This window comes from Lepus europaeus, chromosome 10, assembly GCF_033115175.1.
Source record: "Lepus europaeus isolate LE1 chromosome 10, mLepTim1.pri, whole genome shotgun sequence".
Taxonomy (NCBI): Eukaryota; Metazoa; Chordata; class Mammalia; order Lagomorpha; family Leporidae; genus Lepus; species Lepus europaeus.
This window is the reverse complement of record NC_084836.1, coordinates 20,459,132-20,482,063: the sequence shown is the minus strand read 5'-3', so window position 1 is coordinate 20,482,063 and position 22,932 is coordinate 20,459,132. Positions and strand designations below refer to the sequence as shown.

Below are 22,932 nucleotides of genomic sequence, written 5' to 3'. Positions count from 1 at the left end.
GGGCTCTGCTACTAACTAGCTAAATGATCTCAGGAAAGTCTAACCTGTCTTTGCCTGTTTCCCTTCAGTAAAATTGGAGAAAATAAGTTATTAACTATAAAGCAGTGTTGGGAAGATTGTGATACTATATAGATAGAGTGCTTAACACAGAGCTTGGATGATAGGAAAAGTTCAATAAATATTAGCAATACTTAACCTACCCAAGATCCAGTTCTGGTTTGGTTTAATTTCATTCAAATTCAGAAGGATTTGGACTACAGGTGCAGAGGGCAATGACTGGTTCTGTGATAATAACTCCGGGGAAATCGGAGCATCGCCTACAGCACATTGGTCATTCCCTGGCCGTCCCTCGGGGGTGGGGAGCCCTGAAGCATCACAGATGAAGGCTGTGTCTTCACCACCAAGAGGCAGCATCCTGCAGCCTGGAATGCAGGTGCAATGCAACATATCATTCCCAGCGGAACTAGTACTTAGGTTACACCTAAGTACAGAGGATTTGGAGGTACAGAGGAGGGACCCTCCGCCTCATCTGCAAGGCTTTCTAGTGGAGGTGATGTCTGGGTGAGACTTAAGGACCCCAGAAGTGACCACAGTGAAGGGTCAGGTTCATTGCCCAGGCAGGGGTACAACTTCAGTGAACTCCAGAGGCCACAGTTCAGTAGTGTTATGGAAAGCAGAGGGATGAGAAACAGGGCTCAGGGTCCCATGGAGGCGCTTTGGGTGCCAGGATAAGGTATTTTTTTCCTGGAGACAATGAGGAGCCTGGGAAGATTCTAAGCAGGTGCTAGGACTGGCTCAGATATCTTCAATTAATCGCCCTAATGGTGTCTACATCCCATACCTTCAGAGAACCTGCTCTGTCGACGAGAAACAAATAGACGCCTTCCTACATGTTCAAGGCCTGGGTTTTGCATTTAGCCCACTCAAGTGCAAATGTTCCTCCAGGGATCACATCCATGCTAGCATCCAAACAAAAAACGGTTTCATGGCTCCCACAGGGGACACAAAGGGCATGAAGTGGTGGCTGAGAGCCGCTCAGCAGGCCCAGGCCTCAGAAAAGCAGAGGACTTGTAAATGTTTCATAAACACAAACTTCCCTCTGGATGCCTGCTCTGGCCCAGCGCCCATGACTGAGCCCCAGCGGCTAAGGGGCAGGTATCCTGCCGGTTGCTATAGCACTCCATGGAAAAGAGCACTCAGGGAGAGCCACAGGCTGCCTGTGGGGAGGTGGGAGGGGCTGGGCTGGGCTGCAGATGCTGCTGCAGGTCTCGGGGATCCTCATGGGCTGGAACCCACTTTAGCTTCTCCAGCTGCAGCCAGGGAGGGAGAGAGGCAGCACTCAGTCTGAGAGTGACTGTCCGAGGCAACAGCCAAACGGGCGGCTGCTGCTGACTTGTAGCTTTTTCAAGGGGCTGGATTCCCAGCCAGACAACTCTTGGCATTTTTGTTAGGGAGGGGTTTTGAGAGAGGGGAGAGTGGTCTCATCTTGGAAGATCTGGGCTGAGTTTCCTCTCCTTTCCGATTCTAAGCAGTTCCCTCTATGAGAACTGACTTCCAGGTGTTCCAGGAAAACAGAGCGGTCCCCACGCTGGACAGGAGAAAAGATGACAGTTGCTGAGACTGGGTGGTAACGGCTCGCAGGTGCCCCTCATTCAAAATGCCTTTTAAAGCCTTTGAGACCTTCAAGGAAAAATTTCTGAAACCTGGGAAGGAAGGAGTGAAGAACGCCGTGGGAGATTCGTTGGGGATTTTACAAAGGTAAAGTTGGGAGGCAAATTTGAGGTTTATTTCTTGAGTAGCCTCACGTTGGCAATGTATGAACGACTTTGTGTCATGTTTATAAAACCACATTTTAACAAGGAGGGGTGGGTCAGATTACATGGCTTCTGGAGCCTCTTGCAGCTCTAACAGTCCCTGTTGGGAGGGGAAAAATATGCATCAAAAAGTGTTGGGTTTAAATAAGGAAACATCAAGACAAATGTGCTGTTTATGCAGCAGGATGAGCACTTATTGGACTTGGGGTAATGCATATGATGTGTTTGGCATTAAATTAGCAAAGAGTGAGGAGATAATATTTCATGCTAACTCAATGACAAATTTAGTTATGTTTTGAGCTGAAAATTAAATATTTGAAAATTTTTTGCTTGTTACATGATATACCTAAAGTGGTCCCTGATTGAATAGTTTTCCCCAAAAGAACAGATAATGGCATGATAGTTGGAAGAGTTAAAAAATTAGTATTCTTTAAAGCACAAAATCTCACATGATTATGAAGGGGAAAACATTAAGTACCATCACTGAATTGAATGAGATTTTAGTCCAAACCAAAAAACCTTTTTAAAGTAAAACACATTATCATGGGAAGGAGAGTGTGCCAAAAATAAATGAATTTATGTGACATTTTAACTTGTAAATTTTTATAGACATAGTAAATGCCCTCTTTGATATATATCAGTTTTGATATATGAATTAATCCGTGGTCCTTATGTGCAAGGTAGGACTCCTTTATCTCCTTGACATAAATAAATGTGAAAATACTCCTGACAAGCTTTCTATGTGTTTGAATAATTATTTTTAATCCTGATGAGTGAAAATGCCACCTAGCATCGCCTTTGTAACTTCTCTATGTTATCTCTTAAATTTAAAATCTTTTGAATTTAAAGTACCCTTTCTAGGCAATCTGAGACTATTTCTGGGATTTTTCCCACTTCTTGTGTTTTAATAGCATATGTGCTCCCATCAGTGTTAAAATTTCCACTGTGCCACTCTTGATGAGTTTTTGTAATAAAAGAACAGGTTGGAGACCTTATTAATTTAGTAATTAAAATTAAAAAAGGCTTCAATCAGACCTCTGCTAAATTTTCATGTTTAGATGAAAACCTAGCCCAGTGACAGCAGCATAAACCAACCAAATATGGGAAATGGTTATAATAATATTTAAAGCAGAGTGTTTAATCCTTTTGTTGCACACTCCCCAGGGAGCATCTTATTGTGGTAGTGTTCATTTGATTAGAATTACAAAAAGATGGCACAATGGCTTAATTGGCTTATTCAAGTGATGACAGAGGAATTTGACAAAGTTAGGAACAAAATTCATGACTTAGGGTCATGGTCACCATTATAATCACCAACTTTACCTTAGTTTATAAAATACTTGAAAAAGGACTTTGGAATTCTGTTTTCAATTTAATTGGTTTTTTGAAATTTAATTGCTTTTTTTTTTTTTCAGTAGAAGACTTACCTTAAGAGCTGGCTTTGCCATGTTTGATTGGATGATCACATTAAGATCTTTTTGTTTACAAAAAATGGTTTGCTTAGGGATCTTAAAAAATTAGTAATTTCCAAGTTTGGCAACCTCAACCAAAAATTGATCCATATGTCTAAGACTCTTTGGACAGTTTCTTAGAATGGCATCACAGGACAATAGAAAAATGGCTAGCACAATGCTTGAGATAGAGAGTGCTCTAACTGAATGCTTGATATTATTATGGCTATCTTACTTATAGATGGCCTTAGAAAAATGAAGCCGAACTCTAACTCCTTCTTTCAGTTGTCTCCAGAGATAAACTATTGGCAGAGGAAGGAAAAATAAACATTACTTGTCCAGACACCCAAGTTGATCCTCAGTTCCCATGGTCTAAGCAGAGCTGCAGAATAATTAAGTCCAACTCTGCCATGTATTTGGTATTAGCCATAAGTCTATAAGATAATTATATGTAAAGCACCCTGCCCAGAACTTGGCATATAATGTGCAATTACTTATTGCCCCATTGATTTTCACATAAAATCAGTTGACAGAATCCAATGTAAAAAAAAAAAAAAAAACTTAAAGGACATTTTTTTTTATAAAGGGCATTTGGAACTTGGAAACCCCTACTTTCTACTTAGCAGGCAGTGTAAATCATAGATGTCTAATAATGTTTGAGGCTGAGATCATCATCTAAATGGGATTCTTGAGATGCTTTTTAATCAGTGTTCCTCCTGCTCCAGGGAGTGGCAAATGCACAGAGAAGCATTTGAGAGTTCACACATGGGGTTGATTACAGTCAGGCATTATTAGCTTTCCTGGAAAACAGTCATTGATAAGAAGCAGCTGAGCAATTAATCAGCTAAATGTACAACAATATTTTGTTCCAATTTTAGTATATGTGCTGCCGAAGCAAGCACTGTACAACAATATTTTGGAAGTGTAGAAATAAAGAAGATACATTTACTTATAGCCTAGCATTAGACTGTACAGATGACAGAGAACATTAGACTTAGAAATGAATGTCCAGAAATTGACATGTCAATTTGTTCATCTTAAATGGCATGGTGTTACTCTAATTGCTTAGGAATAAAAAATTCCAAACAGTATGTTCTAGGTTCTTTAAACTCATGTTCTAGGTTTCTTTAAACTTCAGAAAGTGCCAGTGGTTGTGTGTTAAACATATGTACCAGATGAGCACTTCCTGCTCCACTGACAAAGGCAGGCGTGTTTATGGCATGCTCCAAGATCAAGCAACCCTGGATTTCAGTTGCCCTACCTACATGTCTTCAGCCACCTGGCTGCAAGGGGTGAATCTCTTCAGGGCAGGGGAGAACCTTTTTTCTGCTAAGGGCTATTCGAATACTTCTAACATCATCCACAGGCCGTGCAAAATTATCAACTTAAAAATCAACCTACTATATAGATTTATTGAATTTTGCATCCCACCTCTGGTTGCCAGATAGGGCCCGTGGGCACAGACCCATGTTCAGAACCTTCCCATGGCATCCCACTTCCCCCAGAGGTAAAGTCAGCCTCCTTTGAAGGCGCTTCAAGGCACTTTATGGTCTGTAGGACTTCGAGAAGTCTCTGAGTACATCTCGGACATTGTTTTCTCGCTCCACACTCCTCAGAACTTAGGGCCCTCCTCACTCTCACAGGAGCCCCCAGATCCACTCCTGTCCTGGCTTTTGCACCATCTGGTCCCTTTGCCTAAACGCTTTTCTCCTGAAGAGTCTGATGGCTCACTCCTTCAGTTCCTTTCAGTCTCTGCTCAAAGTTCATCTGCCCTGAGGAGTTTCTTGGCTGTCCTGTTTAAAGACAAAGCTCACCTCCCCTCTTCCCACCCATTTCCCTGACCCTCCTCACTGCTTTATTTTACTTTATAGTTTTGTTTTGCTGCATCTCTGCTTTAGGTAGGGTTATCTGAAAAGCAGAGCCCGAGAGAAGGATTTGAGTGAGCCCGGAATGTGATTTATGAAGGAGAGCTCTTTCTGAAAAAATCCAGTTGGAGGGATTCAAGCATGATAGGAGAGGAGAAAGAATCAGGCAAGAATTGAGCTTGCACCCTTTATGAGCAAAGCACCCTTCCAGAAGCCCAGCATACAATGGCACAGGGGCCATATCCACAGGGGAGGCTCTGCAATATAAGTGAAACTAATTTATATTGGTCCCTTTGAGGCAAGTGGGATCAGGCTTAGTATCTCTGCACTGGGCAATCCTTGGCTATGGGCTGTCCCAGCAGGGGTGGGGAATTTATCTATAGGCCAGTTAGCAATGTGCGGTTCTGAGAAGGAAGCAGTTATAAGCTGTTAGAGTGTACAGCAGCTCCAGGTGTGTGGCTGGCCTGATAAAGGGATCTGCAGGTGTGCACAGTGTCTATTTCAGTCTACCCATTACACCATTTGGATCCACTTGCTCCTCATAGGCAGTTCACTCCATCCAGGTCCAACTTCTCCAGGACTCTGTACAGGGTCATAATTCCTCAGAAAGCTTTCTACCCCTTCTCAATCCCCCTCGCTTCTGCTGGTTTGTTTTTGTGTTGACCCAGGCCTTTGTTGCTGAGGGCCTGATCCTTATCAGGTCATGGTGGCTGTATTTATTCATTTACAGTTAAAACTAGACAAGGCAGTGTTTTAGTGGATCTCTTGGGTCCTAAACATATTTCTCCCAGCTCCCATGATGACTCCTGGAGTTGTCCTCCGGTCTTGGCATGAAAAATCTCAGAGATTGAATAGCAGTCAGTCCTTGTTAATATGGACTTCAAATCTTTGTACCAAAATAAACTTATCTTTAAATATTTTTGAGGGGCACCGGATTCTATCCCGGTTGCCCCTCTTCCAGGCCAGCTCTCTGCTATGGCCCGGGAAGGCAGTGGAGGATGGCCCAAGTGCTTGGGCCCTGCATCTGCATGGGAGACCAGGAGAAGCACCTGGCTCCTGGCTTCGGATCAGCACGATGCGCCTGCCGCAGCGGCCATTAGAGGGTGAACCAATGGCAAAAAGGAAGACCTTTCTCTCTGTCTCTTTCTCTCACTATCCACTCTGCCTGTCAAAAAATATATATATATTTTTGAAATTTATTTGATCAACAGATAGAGCTAGAACCAGAGCTAGAGAAGTTCATTCCCCAATGCCTTCAATGATTAGGACTGAGCAAGCTGAAGCCAGGAACCAGGAACTCTAATCCAGATGTACCAGATGGATGACAGGAGCTCAATTACTTGAGTCATCAGTACCACCTCCAGGGTCTACACTGGCAGGAAGCTAAAGTTAGAAGCTAGAGCTAGATATTGAACCCTGGCACTCCAGTATGGGAAATGGACATCTTTACTAGATTAAATGCCCACCCCATACTTATTTTTTAATTCACTTTTTCTATGAATTTTTTGAAGTGCTCTTTATCTATTTAATCTTAATTTTGAGAGGCAGAGAGAGAAAGAGAGAGAGATATGCTCTTACTTGCTGATTCATTAAGTGCCTGCAATGGCAAGGATTGGGCTTGGCTAGGCTAAAACTGGCAGATGGGAACTTAATCCAGGTCTCCCATGTGATTGGCCAACACTGCTGCCTTTCAAGGGTCTATATAAGCAGGAAGCAGGAGTCAGGAACCAGCAATCAAATCCAGGTACTCTGAAGTGGGTTTTGAGTACCTTTTTGAAATTTATTTAAAGATTTATTGATTGATTTGAGAGGTAGAATTACAGAGAGAGAGGGAGAGATAGAGAGAGCTCTTCCATCTGCTGGTTCACTCTCCAAGTGCCCTCAATGGCCAGTATTGGGCTGGTCCAAAGCCAGGAGCCAGGAGCTTCTTTCAGGTCTCCCACGTGGATGGCAGGGGCACAAGCCCTTGGGCCATCTTCTGCTGTTTTTCTCAGGCCATTAGCAGGGAGCTGGGTTGAAGTGAAGCAGCTGGGACCCATAAGTATCTTAACCACTATGTTAAATATCTATTCTCATTCTTCATATTTAGTGAGGTTTCCATTGTGTTTCCAACTAGAAGAGGTTTTTTCTTGTGAATCACCACTTCTAGACTCACAGAGCCTGAAGATGAAGAGATGAGACATTTGTCAAGTGGGTAACTGGGAATAATGTTGAGTGGGAGCACTCTTTTCACCCTTTGTTTCTCAGACCCATGCCTTCTGTCCATGGAAGACAGCATCTGTGCTAATTGTTGGCTTATGGAACATACTGCATCCTGCAGCACAACATCCTTTTTATTTTTAAGATTTATTTATTTATTTGAAAGTTACATGGAGAGAGATGGAGAGGCAGAGAGAGAGAGAGAGTTTTTCCATCTGCTGGTTCACTCCCCAGCTGGCTGCAGTGGCTGGAACTGTGCTGATCCGAAGCCAGGAGCCAGGAGCTTCTTCTGGGTCTCCCTTGTGGGTGCAGGGTTTCAAGGACTTGGGCCACTTCCCATTGCTTTCCCAGGCCATAGCAGAGAGCTGGAGCAGCCGGGACTTGAACTGGCACCCATATGGGATGCTGGCACTGCAGGTGGGCGGCCTTACCCACTATGTCACAGCTCTGGCCCCAGCATAGCTACCTTATAGGGCTTTGTCTCCAAGCTGATGCTTCACTTGCATTTTTAAAAAAGATTTTATTTATTTATTTGAGATAGACAGTTACATACAGAGAGAGGGAGAGACAGAAAGGTGTTCCATTTGGTGGCTCACTCCCCAAATGGCTGTAATGGCCAGAGCTGTGCTGGTCTGAAGCCAGGAACCAGGAGTTTCTTCCGGGTCTCCCACATGGGTGCAGGGGCCCAAGTGCTTGGGCCATCTTCTACTGCTTCCCAGGCCGTAGCAGAGAGCTGGATTGGAAGAGGAACAGCTGGGACACAAACCGGTGCCCATATATATGGGATGTTGGTGCTGCAGGCAGAGGCTTAATCTATTGAGCCACAGTTCTGACTCCCTCCAGTCACATTTTTAAGAGGGTTCCTCAGCTCTGCCAAGCTTCCAGCTTCTGGAAGTGCAGTCCTCCTGTCCTGTGCCCATTTCTGTGCTACTTTTGCCATCTAGCGAGCACATTGGTTTGAGTCCAAACCAGACCTTCCACAGGTCCTTAGAGCATGATGCTGGCTGCGACGTGCAGGCTGACTAGGCAAACTTACATGTGGAATATGTGTCATCCCCAACCAGACTGAGTTGCTACCCTTTTCAGGATGGAAGGGGTCTGAGATAGACCACTTTCCAGCATCTTGCTGGTTGTCTTCTGAGGGAGTATGCCAGCTCAAGGACTTAGCAGTCACTAAATCAGTCTTGATGAATGGGAGCCTGTGTACAGCCTCCGTTACTGATACCATGGCTGCTTTCTACACAAATCTACTGTCCTGGCACTGGGTGGCTAAAGACAAAAGCTGGTTTACATCAGCTGGCCAAGCCAGCCTGTCTGTTGGCTGTTTAGCAAGTCTTCCAAGTAGAAGCTCTCCACCATATGTTCCTTGCAAACTAAAAATCTCACTTTGTGTCCACTCTCATAAGTGAATCCAAATGTCTCTCCCCAAAACTTTGTTCTTCCGAATCTTCCAATATTGCTCTGTCTGACAAGCTCATTCTTCACTGCCTGTGAGTGTATACACACAAACACACACACACACACACACACACACCTTACCTTGCAATGTTCCTCTTTTTGTACAAAATGAATGACCAGGTAATGCTCAAAGCACTAACTATCAGGAAGATTTCTCTTCATCACTGCCCTTAAGTGCCACCCCGTTAGTGCCGTTGGGCAGCAAGAGTCCATTTTTCACTTGTCCTGACTTGCCAGACTGACTACCTGTGAACCAAGCTCAGTTTTTCTCTTCCTCCTGTAATTTGCTCATAAGTGAGGCGTTGGTGAAACAGTTAAAGATCACATGGGAGTCTGGATCTCTGATATGGATTTACTTGTGCCCCTTGGTGCTGCTGGTATTTGTTCCCAGGTATACCACTTCCATCTTCTGATGGACATCATAACTTGGTAGGTCTGACAGTACTCAGCTCATGATGGGGGGATCTTGGGTACATGATTGCTTGATAGTCCGTGGTCAGATTCTGTGTCTCCATTATCTCCGAGTAACACGTTAGTAGTAGTTTTATGTATGTTATTAGGAAAATGGTTCAGTTTTATCTATGATGCGATCTATACCCTGATTTACATCCTAGGCCCTGGCCCCCGCTGCCATTGCTGAAAGCCAGGTAGCCACATGGCCCAACCACCCGTGTCAAGCTCCTAATGGGGTTGGCTATTCCTACTTCCCTGCCCGCCCCCTGGAAAAGGGATATTAGACCCACTTCCCAGAAACGCACCCCTCCTTTTCTCCTTCCTCACCCCTTCCCTCCGGTCTGCTGGTTTTCCCCAATAAACCCTTTCCCTTACTTCAGTGTTTGGTGTGTTTTGTGACGGCCTAACATATGTTGTATGTATATTTTTTGCCATGGAAAATGAGACATTGTTCCAGAATCTTAAGAGTCTTAACTTTATTTCCCCATTGGGTTTTTTGTTTGTTTTTTAAAAAATTTTTTTAAAAGATTTAATTAATTTATTTGAGAGGTAGAGTTACAGACTGCGAGAGAGAGAGACAGAGAGAAAGGTCCTCCCTCTGTTAGTTCACTCCCCAAATGGCCACAACGGCTGGAACACTGCTGATCCACAGCCAGGAGTTAGGTGCTTCTTCCCGGTCTCCCATGCGGGTGCAGGGGCCCAAGCACTTGGGCCATCCTCCACTAACCTCCCGGGCCACAGCAGAGAGCTGGATTGGAAGAGGAGCAGCCAGGACTAGAACCGGCGCCACAGGTGGAGAATTAACCTACTGCGCCATGGCACTGCCCCCGCCCCCACCTTGGGTTTTGATAGAAAGCCCATATGGCATATTTTCCAAACCCAAATTCCCTTAGTACCAGGGATATGCAGGATAACATGACTCTAATGGCAAGATTGTTCTTATTGTGGCTCAGATTTGCTGCTGAACATCTTTTAGATTTTGGATCTTTTTAAAACCAACAACTTTTTTTTAAAAAAAGATTTTATTTATTTATTTGAGAGGTAGAGTTACAGACAGTGAGAGGGAGACACACAGAGAAACGTCTTCCATCCTTTGGTTTATTCCCCAAATGGTCACAATGGCTGGATCTGGGCCAAGCTGAAGTTAGGAGCCAAGAGCTTCTTCCAGGTCTCCCACATGGTTGCTGAGGCCCAAGCACTTGGACCATTTTCTGCTGCTCTCCCAGGCCACAGCAGAGAGCTGGATCGGAAGAGGAGCAGCTGGGACTAGAACAAGTGCCCATATGGGATGCTGGCATGGCGGCAGAGGATTAACTTACTGCACCACAATGCTGGTCCCAACAGCATTTTATATTATGGAATAAGTGGGTTAGAACAGATTCTTAGGTATGGAATATACTTCTCTCCAATCCTAAGAGATCTACCAAGCATTGTATTTCTTAGTGGTACAAAGTTTTTTCTACTCTCACTATACTCCATAGGGAATTTTCTGTAATCTCAACTACTAGATTTGTATGAAATTCACTATAATACAGGCCTATGAAATTTTTTAGTAATCATCTCTTACTCTTGAGCATATGCGTTTCACTGAGACATCCAAAATACTTGTCACTTCTCGCTCAGGAGCTGCAGTTGACATCATATTATCTATGGGTCCTAACAGATCAATGTGATGTTCGGCAGAAGGTCCAGAAGACCTAACCATGAATGTACACTGTCATCCATCTCATCTTCTGTCAGTGAAAACTTCTTCTGATACCTTTCCTAACGGACATGGAAAGAGTGTATCAGATCACGAGAGGCAAGCCATGGACCTGGGTTAATCTTGTGGTAGTTTACTATTACCCACCATTATCCATTCTTTTTTGTTTGTTTTTGCTTTTTTGGTAGGGGCCAGGCTGTTGAATTAAATGGTGATATAAAGGGGATTACCATTCCTGCATCCTTCAAATCTCTGAAGGTGAAACTAATCTCTGTATAATGTAATACTGTTTTTGATTTATCATCCTACTCAGGAATGGTGTTTCAAGGGTATTGATTTATTATCTTACCTAGGGATGGCAGTTTCAAGGACCTTTATTTGGTCTTTTCTACTAGAGTAGTTCTTGTTCTACAAATCAAGGAACCAGTGTAATGATTTTATCAAATGCTGGATGTCTCCATTCCAACTATGCATGTGGGATTATAAATGGGGAAATGACCAATGAGTTATCTGTGGATCAAGTGAAGCCCCCATAAAATGGACCTGAGCCAAGACTTCAATTATTGCCTAACCATCCTAAGCTCTACTGAAACCAGAAGGATATAATACTTCCGTAAATATAAACATCAATTTGCCCCTTTATCCAACAGTCTTCAAAATGTCAGGGTATTCTTCTTTCTTTAGTGCATATTTCCTCAAATAAATGGCTGTCGATTTCTTTGGAAAAGGACTGGAGGAATCAAGACAACATTCCCCTCGTGTATTCCAGGTTCCTTTGCCATGGAGACCCAACATCTCTTTCAGTCACTGAATTCTGGTCTAGAAACTGAGCAAGAGAATGTGTTTCTTTATTGGGATGGCCAACTTAGCCTACGGCTCATATTCTTCATCTTTTCTGATTATGAATATTATGTAATATCCTATTGGGATACCTTTTTTTTTAAAAAAAAGATTTATTTATTTATTTAAAAGTTAGAGTTACACAGAGAGAGAAGGAGAGGAAGAGAGAGAGACAGGGCTTCATCCGCTGGCTCATTCCCCAGTTGGCCATGATGGCCAGAACTGGGCCGCTACAAAGCCAGGAGCTAGGAGCTTCTTCCGGGTCTTCCACATGGGTGCAGGGGCCCAAGGACTTGAGCCATCTTCTACTGCTTTCCCAGGCCATAGCAGAGAGCTGGATCGGAAGTGGAGCAGCTGGGATGCTGGCACTGCAGGTGGCAGCTTTACCCACTATGCCACAGCACCAGCCCCTAGGGTACCTTTTTATTTTGACCTAGTGGCACCATGTTCTATCACTCATCTCTGATAGCAAGATCCCACACTGTCATTAAAGTAATTAGTCAAGGTTAAGTGCTGCCTCTGGTCCCTACTATTCCATAATTCTATCATCCCAATTGTCTTACTTCTGGAATAGCACTTCCTGTTGTGAGACCCAGCCTACGGCTTCTGAGTTTCTCAACAGTGCTAGTGACTCCTTCATCACTGAATTCCTTATTGGCTTACTAAAGGGAGTATTCCCTTGGCCTCCTGAGAAATACAGTTAGTTTTTGGATTTTCTAGTTTTATATAATAAATCCATTCCTGCATGTCCATCCCTTTGAGCCTTCTGATCCCTTTTTCTATAATCTGTTATAATTGTTTTAGCAATGCTCTTTTTTAAAGATTGTATTTGTTTGAGAGGCAGAGTTACAGAGAGAGAGAGAGAGAGAGAGAAGTCTTCCATTTGCTGGTTTACTCTCCAAATGGCTGCAACACTTGGAGTTGGGTCAGGCTGAAGTCAGGAGCCAAGAGCTTCTTCTGGGTCTTTCATGTGGGTGCAGGGACCCAGGCACTTGGGTCATCTTACACTGCTTTTCCAGGCCATAGTACAGAGCTGGATCAGAAGAAGAGCAGCCAGGACATGACTGGTGCCCACATGGGATGCCGGTGCAGCAGGTGGATGCTTAGCCCACTACACGACAGCACTGGCCCCAGCAATGCTCTTTATAAAAGCTCAATTAAAGAGAAACCTTTTAATTGATCAAGAGTATGATTAACATTGAAGATAAAACAATCATGAATTTTTAAATTCCTAGTGACAGAGATTAAACTTCAGTTAAAGGAATAGAAGCAATCCAATTTAATTCTTACTAATTTATTTCTATACTTAGATCAGATTGAGAATTCTTCAAACTAGGCATTAAAAATGAAATAGATCTAAAAATAAGGTTCACTAAACAATGATGGAAAAGAGAGGACATGGACTTGTACCAAGAAAAGATGTTCCTGTGGCCTTGGGTGTTCTCTCTTGGGATGAACAGGAGCAATTAGGACCACGTTTATGATTATTGTAACATGCCCTGACTTCATTGTGCCCCTATTTCAGGTGTTTATTCAAAGAGGGAAATCACTTATGGTCAATTTGAAAGGCAGAAGTTACTGATAGTCAGATCTGCTTCAAAGATGTCCTCTTCTCATCTGGTGAATGCTGAAGTCAGTTTTTGTTTTTTAAAAAAGTTATAATCATATCTCTGAGCACAATGAAAAATGACTAAAAATCAATACACAATTACATTAAAAGGTATCATCAAGCTCTTCTTGACATCTCTTTTATTTAAGCTTGCAACAGCCAAGTTAGCAGCTTATTAGAACCACTGTCCCTACACCTTTGCTAGATGTTAAAATCTGTGTCATGAGACAATGCCCTTTTTATTATTTCCCCAGGTCTGCTATAATGAGACATGATCATCCTGGTGGCTTAAAACAATGGGAATGTATCCCATCATAATTAATGAAACTAGAAATTCAAAGTCAAGGTGTTGGCAGGGTCGTGCTCTCTTAGAAGTCTCTGAAGGAAGATTCCTCTGTCTCTCCTGGCTCTGGTGGTGGTTGTGGTAATTCTTGGCATTCTTTTCTTTGTTGATGCACTCTAATTTCTCCGCATGTTGCCGCATAGCCTTCTCCCCTGTCCTCTCTATCTCTGTGTCTACAAGTCCACGCTCCCTTCTTCCTAAAAGGAAGGCATTGGATTAGGCTCGTCCCAATCCAATATGATCTTTTTTTAACTTGATTACATTTAAAGAGACCCCATTTCCAATTAAGGTCACATTCATAGGTGTTGGGCATTGGGACTTCAGCCTATCTTTTTGGAGGGTACAAATCAAGTCATTCCATACTGAAAAACTCTTCCTAGTCCACCCTTATTGTCCCACCCTCCTGTGAATCCAGAACACTCAGAATCCATTCCCAGGTTATCCAGGTCCTGCTCCCTTGGTGTACAGCCCTACCTCCACTGGCAGGCTCAGCAGTTTCCCAACCTGATGCATGCTGAGACTCAATTCTAGTTATTGTTCTCATGGCCAAAAGGGAAAATGAGAGCAGCTCCTGATAAGGGTTCAACACTCTGAAGACTCCATCTACCCCCCACTGAAGGGGTCCTTCTTGCTAGCCAACTAGTAAGTAATTAAACACAAGGATCTAATCTTTAGGGTCTACTTTTAAAAACTACCTCCTATGGCTCTCCTACCTCAGAGTTATGCCAAAGAAATGAGTTTCAGGATCCCTAAGATTTTAGAATGTCAACTGATCTCTTTTAACCATTTCTTGCCTTTTCCTAGCCTGGAAGTAGAAGGGGGTATTCCAACAGGTTAATTGAAGATGGGCTTAAAAGATTAGTTTATTTTGATTCAAAAAAATTTGAGATCCATGTGTATGGGAGACTTTCAAAAAGTTCATAGAAAATATGTATTATGAAAGAACTTTGTACAGATTTCAAGCATTCTTTGCACCAAAATAAAGTATATTTAAATTCCGTTTTTCTACAAGCTATTTGAAGGATACTTTATATTTTCATAGCTAAGTTTTTATTTTCTGTCTTTCCTGGCTTCCTGAATTTCCTAGGTGCTCTTTAAAGCTTAGGCATGGGCCATATGCCCAATAAATACAAGGTGAAGCAGTCCATATTGTATTTTTGGATGTAGACACACTTTACATATTAATACACAGAAATAGTCTCCATTTCCACAAAGAAATATGCTACAATCAAAATTCTTGGTCACAATAAAAAAATGCACTTTAGCTAAAATGGAATGAAATTTAGAATAGCATGTTTGGTCTGGGTGTTCAACATCTTTGAAAAATGCATCAGAGAACGTATTATATCATATGATTAGACTGTTTAGGACAAAACACCACTGCCATGACTGCGGTGTTCTGACAATCTTATGATTTGTTTCAGAAATTTGCCCCAGTAGTCACAGAGGCACCAGTTGCCTCTGCCATTACTTCTTTTTTTTTCTGTATTTTTTTAACTTTTATATAATAAATATAAATTTCCAAAGTACAGCTTTTGGATTACAATGGCTTCCCACCCCCCCATAACTTCCCTCCCACCCGCAACCCTCCCGTCTCCCGCTCCCTCTCCCATTCACATCAAGATTCATTTTCAATTATCTTTATATACAGAAGATCAATTTAGTATATATTAAGTAAAGATTTCAACAGTTTGCACCCACACAGAAACACAAAGTGTAAAGTATTGTACAACACATTAAGGACAGAGATCCTACATGAGGAGTAAGTGCACAGTGACTCCTGTTGTCGATTTAACAATTGACACTCTGTTTATCTGCCATTACTTCTGCTACTTTTTGCATTGCCATTTTCCCTGCAGACTGCATCTTCTTCTTGTCCCTTCTTGCAGCATTAACATCTCACCCAGGTGCCCCTGATTTAGTAGAGTCCACCTCTCATACTGCACTATAGCTGCAAGAGAGCCAAGGAAAAGTATCTTTCTCTGCTCTACGGGTGAGACTTGAAAAATCAAGAGAAGTTGAAGACATCAGATAGCCATAAATGATGGTTGTCTACTACATGCTTGCTCTTAGTCTAACTTTCTGTTTTTCCACTTTTGATAGAGATATGAGTGCAAAATATTTTTCTTTCTGTTCAGTTTTAACCATAAGAAAAACCGCAGTGTAAGTGTAATGTTACATGGTGACTGAGATCTTGTAGGGGTAACAATTGGGAGTGATGGGTACCATAATAACTTGAGAGCCAATTTACACATTGATTTGCTATCCTGATGAAAGGAGGAAGGAAATAGAGGATACTGACAACCTCCTATACTCTGCATATTCCATGGGGTGGACTTTAGCTACATAGATAATTTTCCTTAATCCTCAAAGCAGTCTTGAGAAGTAGGATTCATCTCCATTTTGCAGCTCTGGAGCCCATAACAAATATGAATAATTCAAAAATTTCAAATACATTTTGCACTAAAATAAACTTATCTTTTAATTCCATTTCCACAAACTGTTTGAAGTACTTACCATGATGTGCAAGGGAGTGGATTTTAAAAACTCAGAATATGAGCTGCAGGTTGTGCTCACTTTGTGCTCCAGATGTTGACCTGGTTACCTACAGAGCAAAGCCACACCTTCTGCCTTCTCCACAATTAGTGGGAACATCTGCTCTGTAAGTAAGTAGTTCTACACATGCCTAGAGGGTACTTAGCATATCTTAAGCAGTCAGCACTCTGGGGCTTGGAAGTTTCCTGGGCAGCTGTGAAGGTGGACAGTGGCACACACTTCCCCAGGATGAAAAGCCCCAGCAGCCCCAGATTGTAGTTATCCATTTTTGGGAAACAACAAAGACAGATGTCACCCTGATCTAAAAGACCAATTACAGCCAACATGGGAAGAAAACCAAACAGGTTCAGTGGCTATTACAAATAATTAAAATCTCCACTTCCTAAGAAAGCAGGGTATTTGTTTGTTTCCTTATTTATCCATCAAGAACTTTTCCCTCCCTCACTCTTTTTAAAAAATTTGATTCTGGACCAGAGTGAACAGATCCTTAACACAATCCTCCCCACCCCCACTCCCACCTTTTCTAAGTGCTTCAGGCAGGAGTGGTATCTGCAAATGATTCACCAATTCCATTCAATGGAACAAGGATCACTGAGTCCAGGCTCCATGCTCAGCACTATGAGAATGAGAATCAGCTTCTGCCCTTAGCTTTCTCACAACTGACCAGGGAGGCCTTCATTCATTCATGTGTGTGAATCAGCAAACAGTGACTCAACACTAACAGAGCAATGTATGAAATGCTAAGGCAACACCAGGGATGGTGTAGATCTGAATGTTTAGTCAATGCCTATCCATTTATTGGGGGTAACATTTTTGTCTTTAGTGTAGGCTCATTTAACTTAACTACTGTGAAATAAATATATTTATTGTACAGATGAGCAAGCATAAGACCCAGAAAGGCTAAGTTATTTGTTCAAAGTCACACAGCTAGCATATAAGTGCCAGAACTGATGATTAAATCAAGGTTAGCCGTTAATCTTTTAAAAAAATAAAGATGTGTTTTACTTATTTGAAAGGCAGAGTTAGAGAGAGAATCTTCATCTGTTAGTTCTCTCCTCAAATGGCCATGAGGTAAGGCTGCTACAAAACACACCAAACACCGGAGTAAGGGAAAAGGTTTATTGGGGAAAACCCGACAGACTGGAGGGAAGGGGCAAAGAAGGAAAAGAGAGAGAAGGAGAGTGTAAAAGAGAGAGATATATCGAGAGAGAGAGAGAGAGAGAGAGAGACAGAGCGCCACATGTTCAGGAACAGTTCCTCTTAAACCTTTGCTGGGGGCAGGCAGGGAAGTAGGAGCAGTGAATCCCATTAGGGTGGGGGTGGCGCTAACACTAGTGGTTGGGCCATGGCATCACCTGGCTTCCAGCCATAGCAATGGGGGCTAGAGCCTAGGATGGTGTCCGGAGTGTAGATTGTGCCATAGATAAGACTGCACCATTTTACTAACACACTATGGCTCAGGTAGGTCAAGGCTGAAGTCAGGAGCCAGGTCTCCCACATGGGTACAGGGGTCCAAGCACTTGAGCCATCTTCTGTTACCTGCCCAGGAACATTAGCAGGGAGCTGGATTGGAAGTGGCAGCCAGGTCTTTTTTTTTAATTTTTTAAATTTATTTTTATTTGAAAGACAGAGTTACAGAGAGGCAGAGGCAGGGAGAGAAGGAAATAGAGGGAGAGAGGGAAAGTGGGAGAGAAGGAGCAAGGGAGAGGAAGAGGGAGAGGGAAACAGATATCTTCCATCTGCTGGTTCACTCCCCAGATGGCCGAAATGACCAGAGCTGAGCTGATCTGAAGCCAGGATCTTCTTCTGGGTCTCCCACATGGGGGCAGGGGCCCAAGGACTTGGGCCATCTTGTACTGCTTTCCCAGGCCATAGCAGAGAGCTGGATCAGAAGTGGAGTAGCCGGAACTCGAACTGGCGTCCATATGGAATACCGGCACGGCAGGTGGTGGCTTTACCTGCCATGCCATAGTGCTGGTCCCTCAGATTGTATCCTTTTTTTTTTTTAAAAGATCTATTTATTTATTTGAAAGTCAGAGTTACACAGAGAGAGGAGAGGCAGAGAGAGAGGTCTTCCATCTAATGGTTCACCCCCCTATTGGCTGCAATGGCCAGAACTGCGCTGATCCGAAGCCAGGAGCCAGGAGCTTCTTCTGGGTCTCTCATGTGGGGCAGAGGCATAAGGACTTGGGCCATCCTCTACTGCTTTCCCAGGCCATAGCAGAGAGCTGGATCAGAAGAGGAGCAGCCGGGACTAGAACCAGCACCCATAATGCCAGGGCATTAACCCGCTGAGCCACAGTGCCGGCCCCATCCTATTATATCTTACGTTGTATTTTCCTTTTAATTTTTTTGGCATATTTTTCCTTTTTTGTTCCATGCATTTCCCCACCTCCCCTAATACTGTTTTTTTTTTTTTTTCCTCTGCCTATTCTTTTTCCGATGTAGAAAACTTGATGGGACTAATGAGGAAGAAGATAACATTGAGCTGAATGAAGACGGACGGCCTGTGCAGGCATCCAGGCCAAGTCCCCCATTCTGTGACTGCCGCTGCTGTGGCATCCCCAAGCGTTACATCATTGCCATCATGAGTGGGCTGGGCTTCTGCATTTCCTTTGGGATTCGGTGCAATCTTGGAGTAGCCATTGTGGAAATGGTCAACAACAGCACTGTATATGTCAACGGAAAACCAGAAATTCAGGTCAGTATCATTCCACGGTAGGAGTTTTTATGGCTGCAGCTTGTAAACACATTGCCACCGAAAAGAAAGCACTGCAGTCATTCACTGATATGACGAAAACAGAGAAAGACGACTATGGAAGCTGGGCACTGTGCAAGGTGATACAGACAGAATGGTGGGCCTCTGCCCGCATGGAAACAAGTGAGTGATGGGACTTCGGGGTAATGGGCTATGCTGGAGTGTGGGAGATGCTTGGGATCATAGATAAGAGGTCCTATCCAGACTTTGAGATTGTGGAAGAATTCCCAGAGAAAGTGATAGATTGCCCTGAAGGACGAGGAAGGTTTTGGTGAGGAGGAAAGAAAACTGCCTGAAGAGGAAGGCCCTTTGTGTGTGAAAGAGAGAAGAGAGGGGGAGGAAGGGGACCAAGGGCTCCTCTGTGCCATGCAATCTTTGGCAATCTGGTGAAGACTTAGGAGCCTTTAGTTAAAATACTGTTTTAAACTCTTGGAATAAAATATATAGGATTATAATAGAATTCAATTATATATATATTTTAAATATTTATTTATTTATTTGAAAGGCAGAGTTACAGAGAGGCAGTGGCAGAGAGTGAGAGAGAGACTGAGATTCTCCATCAGCTGGTTCACTCCTCAATTGGCTGCAACAGCCAGAGCTGCGCTGATCCGAAGCCAGGAGCCAGGAGCTTCCTTTGGGTCCCCCATGTGGGTGCAGGGGCCCAAGGACTTGGGCCATCTTCCACTGATTTCCCAGGCCATAGCAAAGAGCTGGATCAGATGGAGCATCCGGGACTCAAACTGGCGCCCATATGGGATGCTGGCACTGCAGGCGGCAGTTTTACCCGCTGCACCACAGCACGGGCCCCAGAAGTCAATTAAATGCACATATCAAGATGTTTAAAAATCAAATCTGTGACAGAACATACGGGCTTCTTTGTTAACGTATCAGAAGGCAAAATGAATTCATGGGATTTTGCAGTGGAAGCATACATGATAGTTTGTGACAGTGGCAGCAACTGTGAAAGGATCAAGTATGTTTAGGATTTCTAGTGACAGAGTCGCAGGGTATTGGTAATAGCACTGCGGTTTGTTGTCCATGTCTGTAATTGCAGAACTAAATCTCAGCAGTTAGTGAAAATAAAGATGTTCACTTCTACCCATCCAAGTTCACAGATCCACAGGGTTCTACACACAGCCTTCAGGTTAAGAACTCCCTACTAAGAAGGCCGAGCATCGGGAGATGGATACAACCAAGTTAATAGGCCAATTCTCATAACCCACAAGGGGAGGCATGGATGTGCTCTCAGCAGAGGTGACCAAGTCTGAGCTCCAGAATGCTAACTGCCCAAGGGGAAGAGGCTAGCTTCAGCGAGAGAGAGGGGAGGCTGCAGACCCCGTTCAGTGACTGTTGTCTTAGGGAAGCACACTTTTTTGTGATTCACATAGGATGTTTAGTGAGTCACTGAAAACATAAAATTAGCTTTGTTTGATAAATGGTAGGCCCAGAGAAATATTGAGGTCATGGGAGGAGAAAACAAATGAAAATACCTGCCCGGGACAGCCAAATGAGTAAGTATTTCACCGACTTGAGCACATGCTCTGGAATGACTCCCGCGGAAATCTGCCCGTTTGCAGAGGTATCTGGTAGTTCTCTGGTCCCCACCTGTTTAGGAAGATAGAGTTTCCCAACTGGTGTTTGGAAATTATTGCTCTGTAGGTTGTGCTGTGGAGAGCGTGTATGATGTGGAGCCTGTGTGTACTGTGTGCTATGAGACTTTCAAGAGAGGGGCATATTTCCTGGGCTGACTTGATGGCCGACTGCTCTCTTCCATGCCACTTCCACTGGCATCACCTGGAACAGTCTGCTGCCAAGCACTGGTTTGGCAAAATTTGATTTCAATACATGAAAAAGAAGCCTTTAGCTGGCCTGCAGGCAGTTTTTTTTTTTTTTTAAACTAAGATTATTCTGCCAGAGGAAAATAACACCATGGAGATTCTTCCAACAAATCTGTCTCTGAGGCCCAGCTACTTGTGTCCCGAAAGGACATTCTGCCTTTATCGAGAGGTGAGGGGTGGGATAGACCTGGAGGGGCATATCATGCGTTATTTAAATAGAGAATGATATATATTAGCAAGGTCCAGATATGTATCACATGCATCTCTCAGCCTTTTGTGAACATGGCCAGCTAATTAAAACTTGTCTGCTCTGCCGCAGATCAAAATGAGATGTTGCTTTGCATTTATTTGTTGCTTGAAAAGACAGGCTTAGGTCAATAAAGCCTGCTTTGAGGCATATGGAAAAGACAGTTTGATATACCCAGGGAACATTTCTAGTGTGTGCACTCTAGTTTCTATGGTTTTGCCCTCTGGAGTCTTAGAGAAACTGATTAAGACCTAAAATATATTTTTAAAATATATACATTTTATCTGATGTCAAGAGTAGCAGTTTAGTAGTATTTTAGAAGATCTAGCACAACTCCAATTTGTAGCAGGTCATTTTTCTTTTGTCCAAACCGAGGAAACTTATACATCAGCTGAGCATGTTCAACTGTGTGACAAAGGGCTCTGAATGCCTGGGATTTTGGGTGTTTTTTTTTTGTTTGTTGTTTTATGGGAAAAAACTAGGTGTTTGCACTGAAATATTTGTAAGTCTTCATTTTCAAAAGAGGGAGAGAAGTAAGCAGTATGAACAGATAGATCTTTCAAATATGTGGCATATATTCTGTAAGTGCTATAATGGGTGATTTTAGCTAATGTGTGAATAATCATTTTTTTCTTTAATCATTATGAGTTGAAAAGTGTGAGGCACTCAGAACACTGTAGGGCACACAGTAGCAAAAAACGACTGAAGGTTAAGAAATCTAATGATTGGGTGCCGGATTCTGTCCCGGTTGCCCCTCTTCCAGGCCAGCTCTCTGCTGTGGCCAGGAAGTGCAGTGGAGGATGGCCCAAGTGCTTGGGCCCTGCACCTGCATGGGAGACCAGGAGAAGCACCTGGCTCCTGGCTTCGGATCAGCGCAGTGCGCTGGCTGCACCGCACTGGCCGCAGCGGCCATTGGTGGGTGAACCAATGGTAAAAGGAAGACCTTTCTCTCTGTCTCTCTCTCTCACTGTCCACTCTGTTAAAAAAAAAAAAAGATAAGAAATCTAATGATTATTTCTCATTACCCTCAGGAGAAGGTCAAAGTCCTTCCCATGGATCACAGGCCCTGTAGGGTAAGGACGAGCTTTGGACCTGGCTAGACCTGGTTTTAAACTTGCATCTCCGTTTATTCCCTCTAGGACCTTGACCAACTTCCCCTTGTGTCCTGGTCAGGGATTGCTGGTTGCAAAGAATAGAAGGGCAGGGAAATCAGCCCAGGTTAAAAAGGGGATTATTGTAGGGCTGTAGGGGTTCCAGTAAAGGTAAAATGCACCAAGCAGGTCTGCCGTGGATGTTTGTGTATTCTAGGCCCTGGCAAGGGGGCCCTGCCTGAGGCGGGCCTGAACTCCAGGCTGTGCTCCACTATGGAGGAGAAGGAGTCTTTCTGTAATTCTTTTTCAGGTGGGAGCTGGAAAATTCTTTCTCGTGGGAGCTAGAAAATACTTTGCTAAGGTCTTTTGCTCACCCCTCAGGGTCTCCTATCTGCTTCTGAGTCAACTTCATTTTCTCAGGTCTTTCTATGGAAGGCCCATTCCATACTTTTCACTGCTCTCCAAAGCACAACTACCTTGGGCTGATTTCCTTGACCCTGACTAAATGGCGATGTCTCACTTCAAGTGTCCACTGTTATCTAACTAGAATCTCTGGGTTCAGGTTGCTGTGTGTGTATGAGTGTGTGTGTGTGTGTGTGTGTGTGTGAAAGAGAGATCAAGAGTGAGTGAGCCATTGGCTGAATCAAGTCCACAGCTTGACCCTCTGTACTGGGTGTCCCAAGAATATGAGAGAATCTCATGGAGAGA

At 43.4% G+C, this 22,932-nt stretch overlaps 1 protein-coding gene across 1 annotated transcript in view; it reads left to right on the top strand.

Moving 5' to 3' along the window:
- The first annotated feature begins 1,657 nt into the window (after positions 1-1,657).
- The window catches only part of SLC17A8 (solute carrier family 17 member 8), a 56,325-nt gene continuing 35,050 nt past the window's right edge, over positions 1,658-22,932 (top strand). The window contains exons 1-2 of the mRNA XM_062202001.1: positions 1,658-1,758; positions 18,739-18,991. Of these exons, the coding sequence (XP_062057985.1) occupies positions 1,658-1,758; positions 18,739-18,991 (354 nt within the window). The remainder of the gene's footprint in view (positions 1,759-18,738; positions 18,992-22,932) is intronic.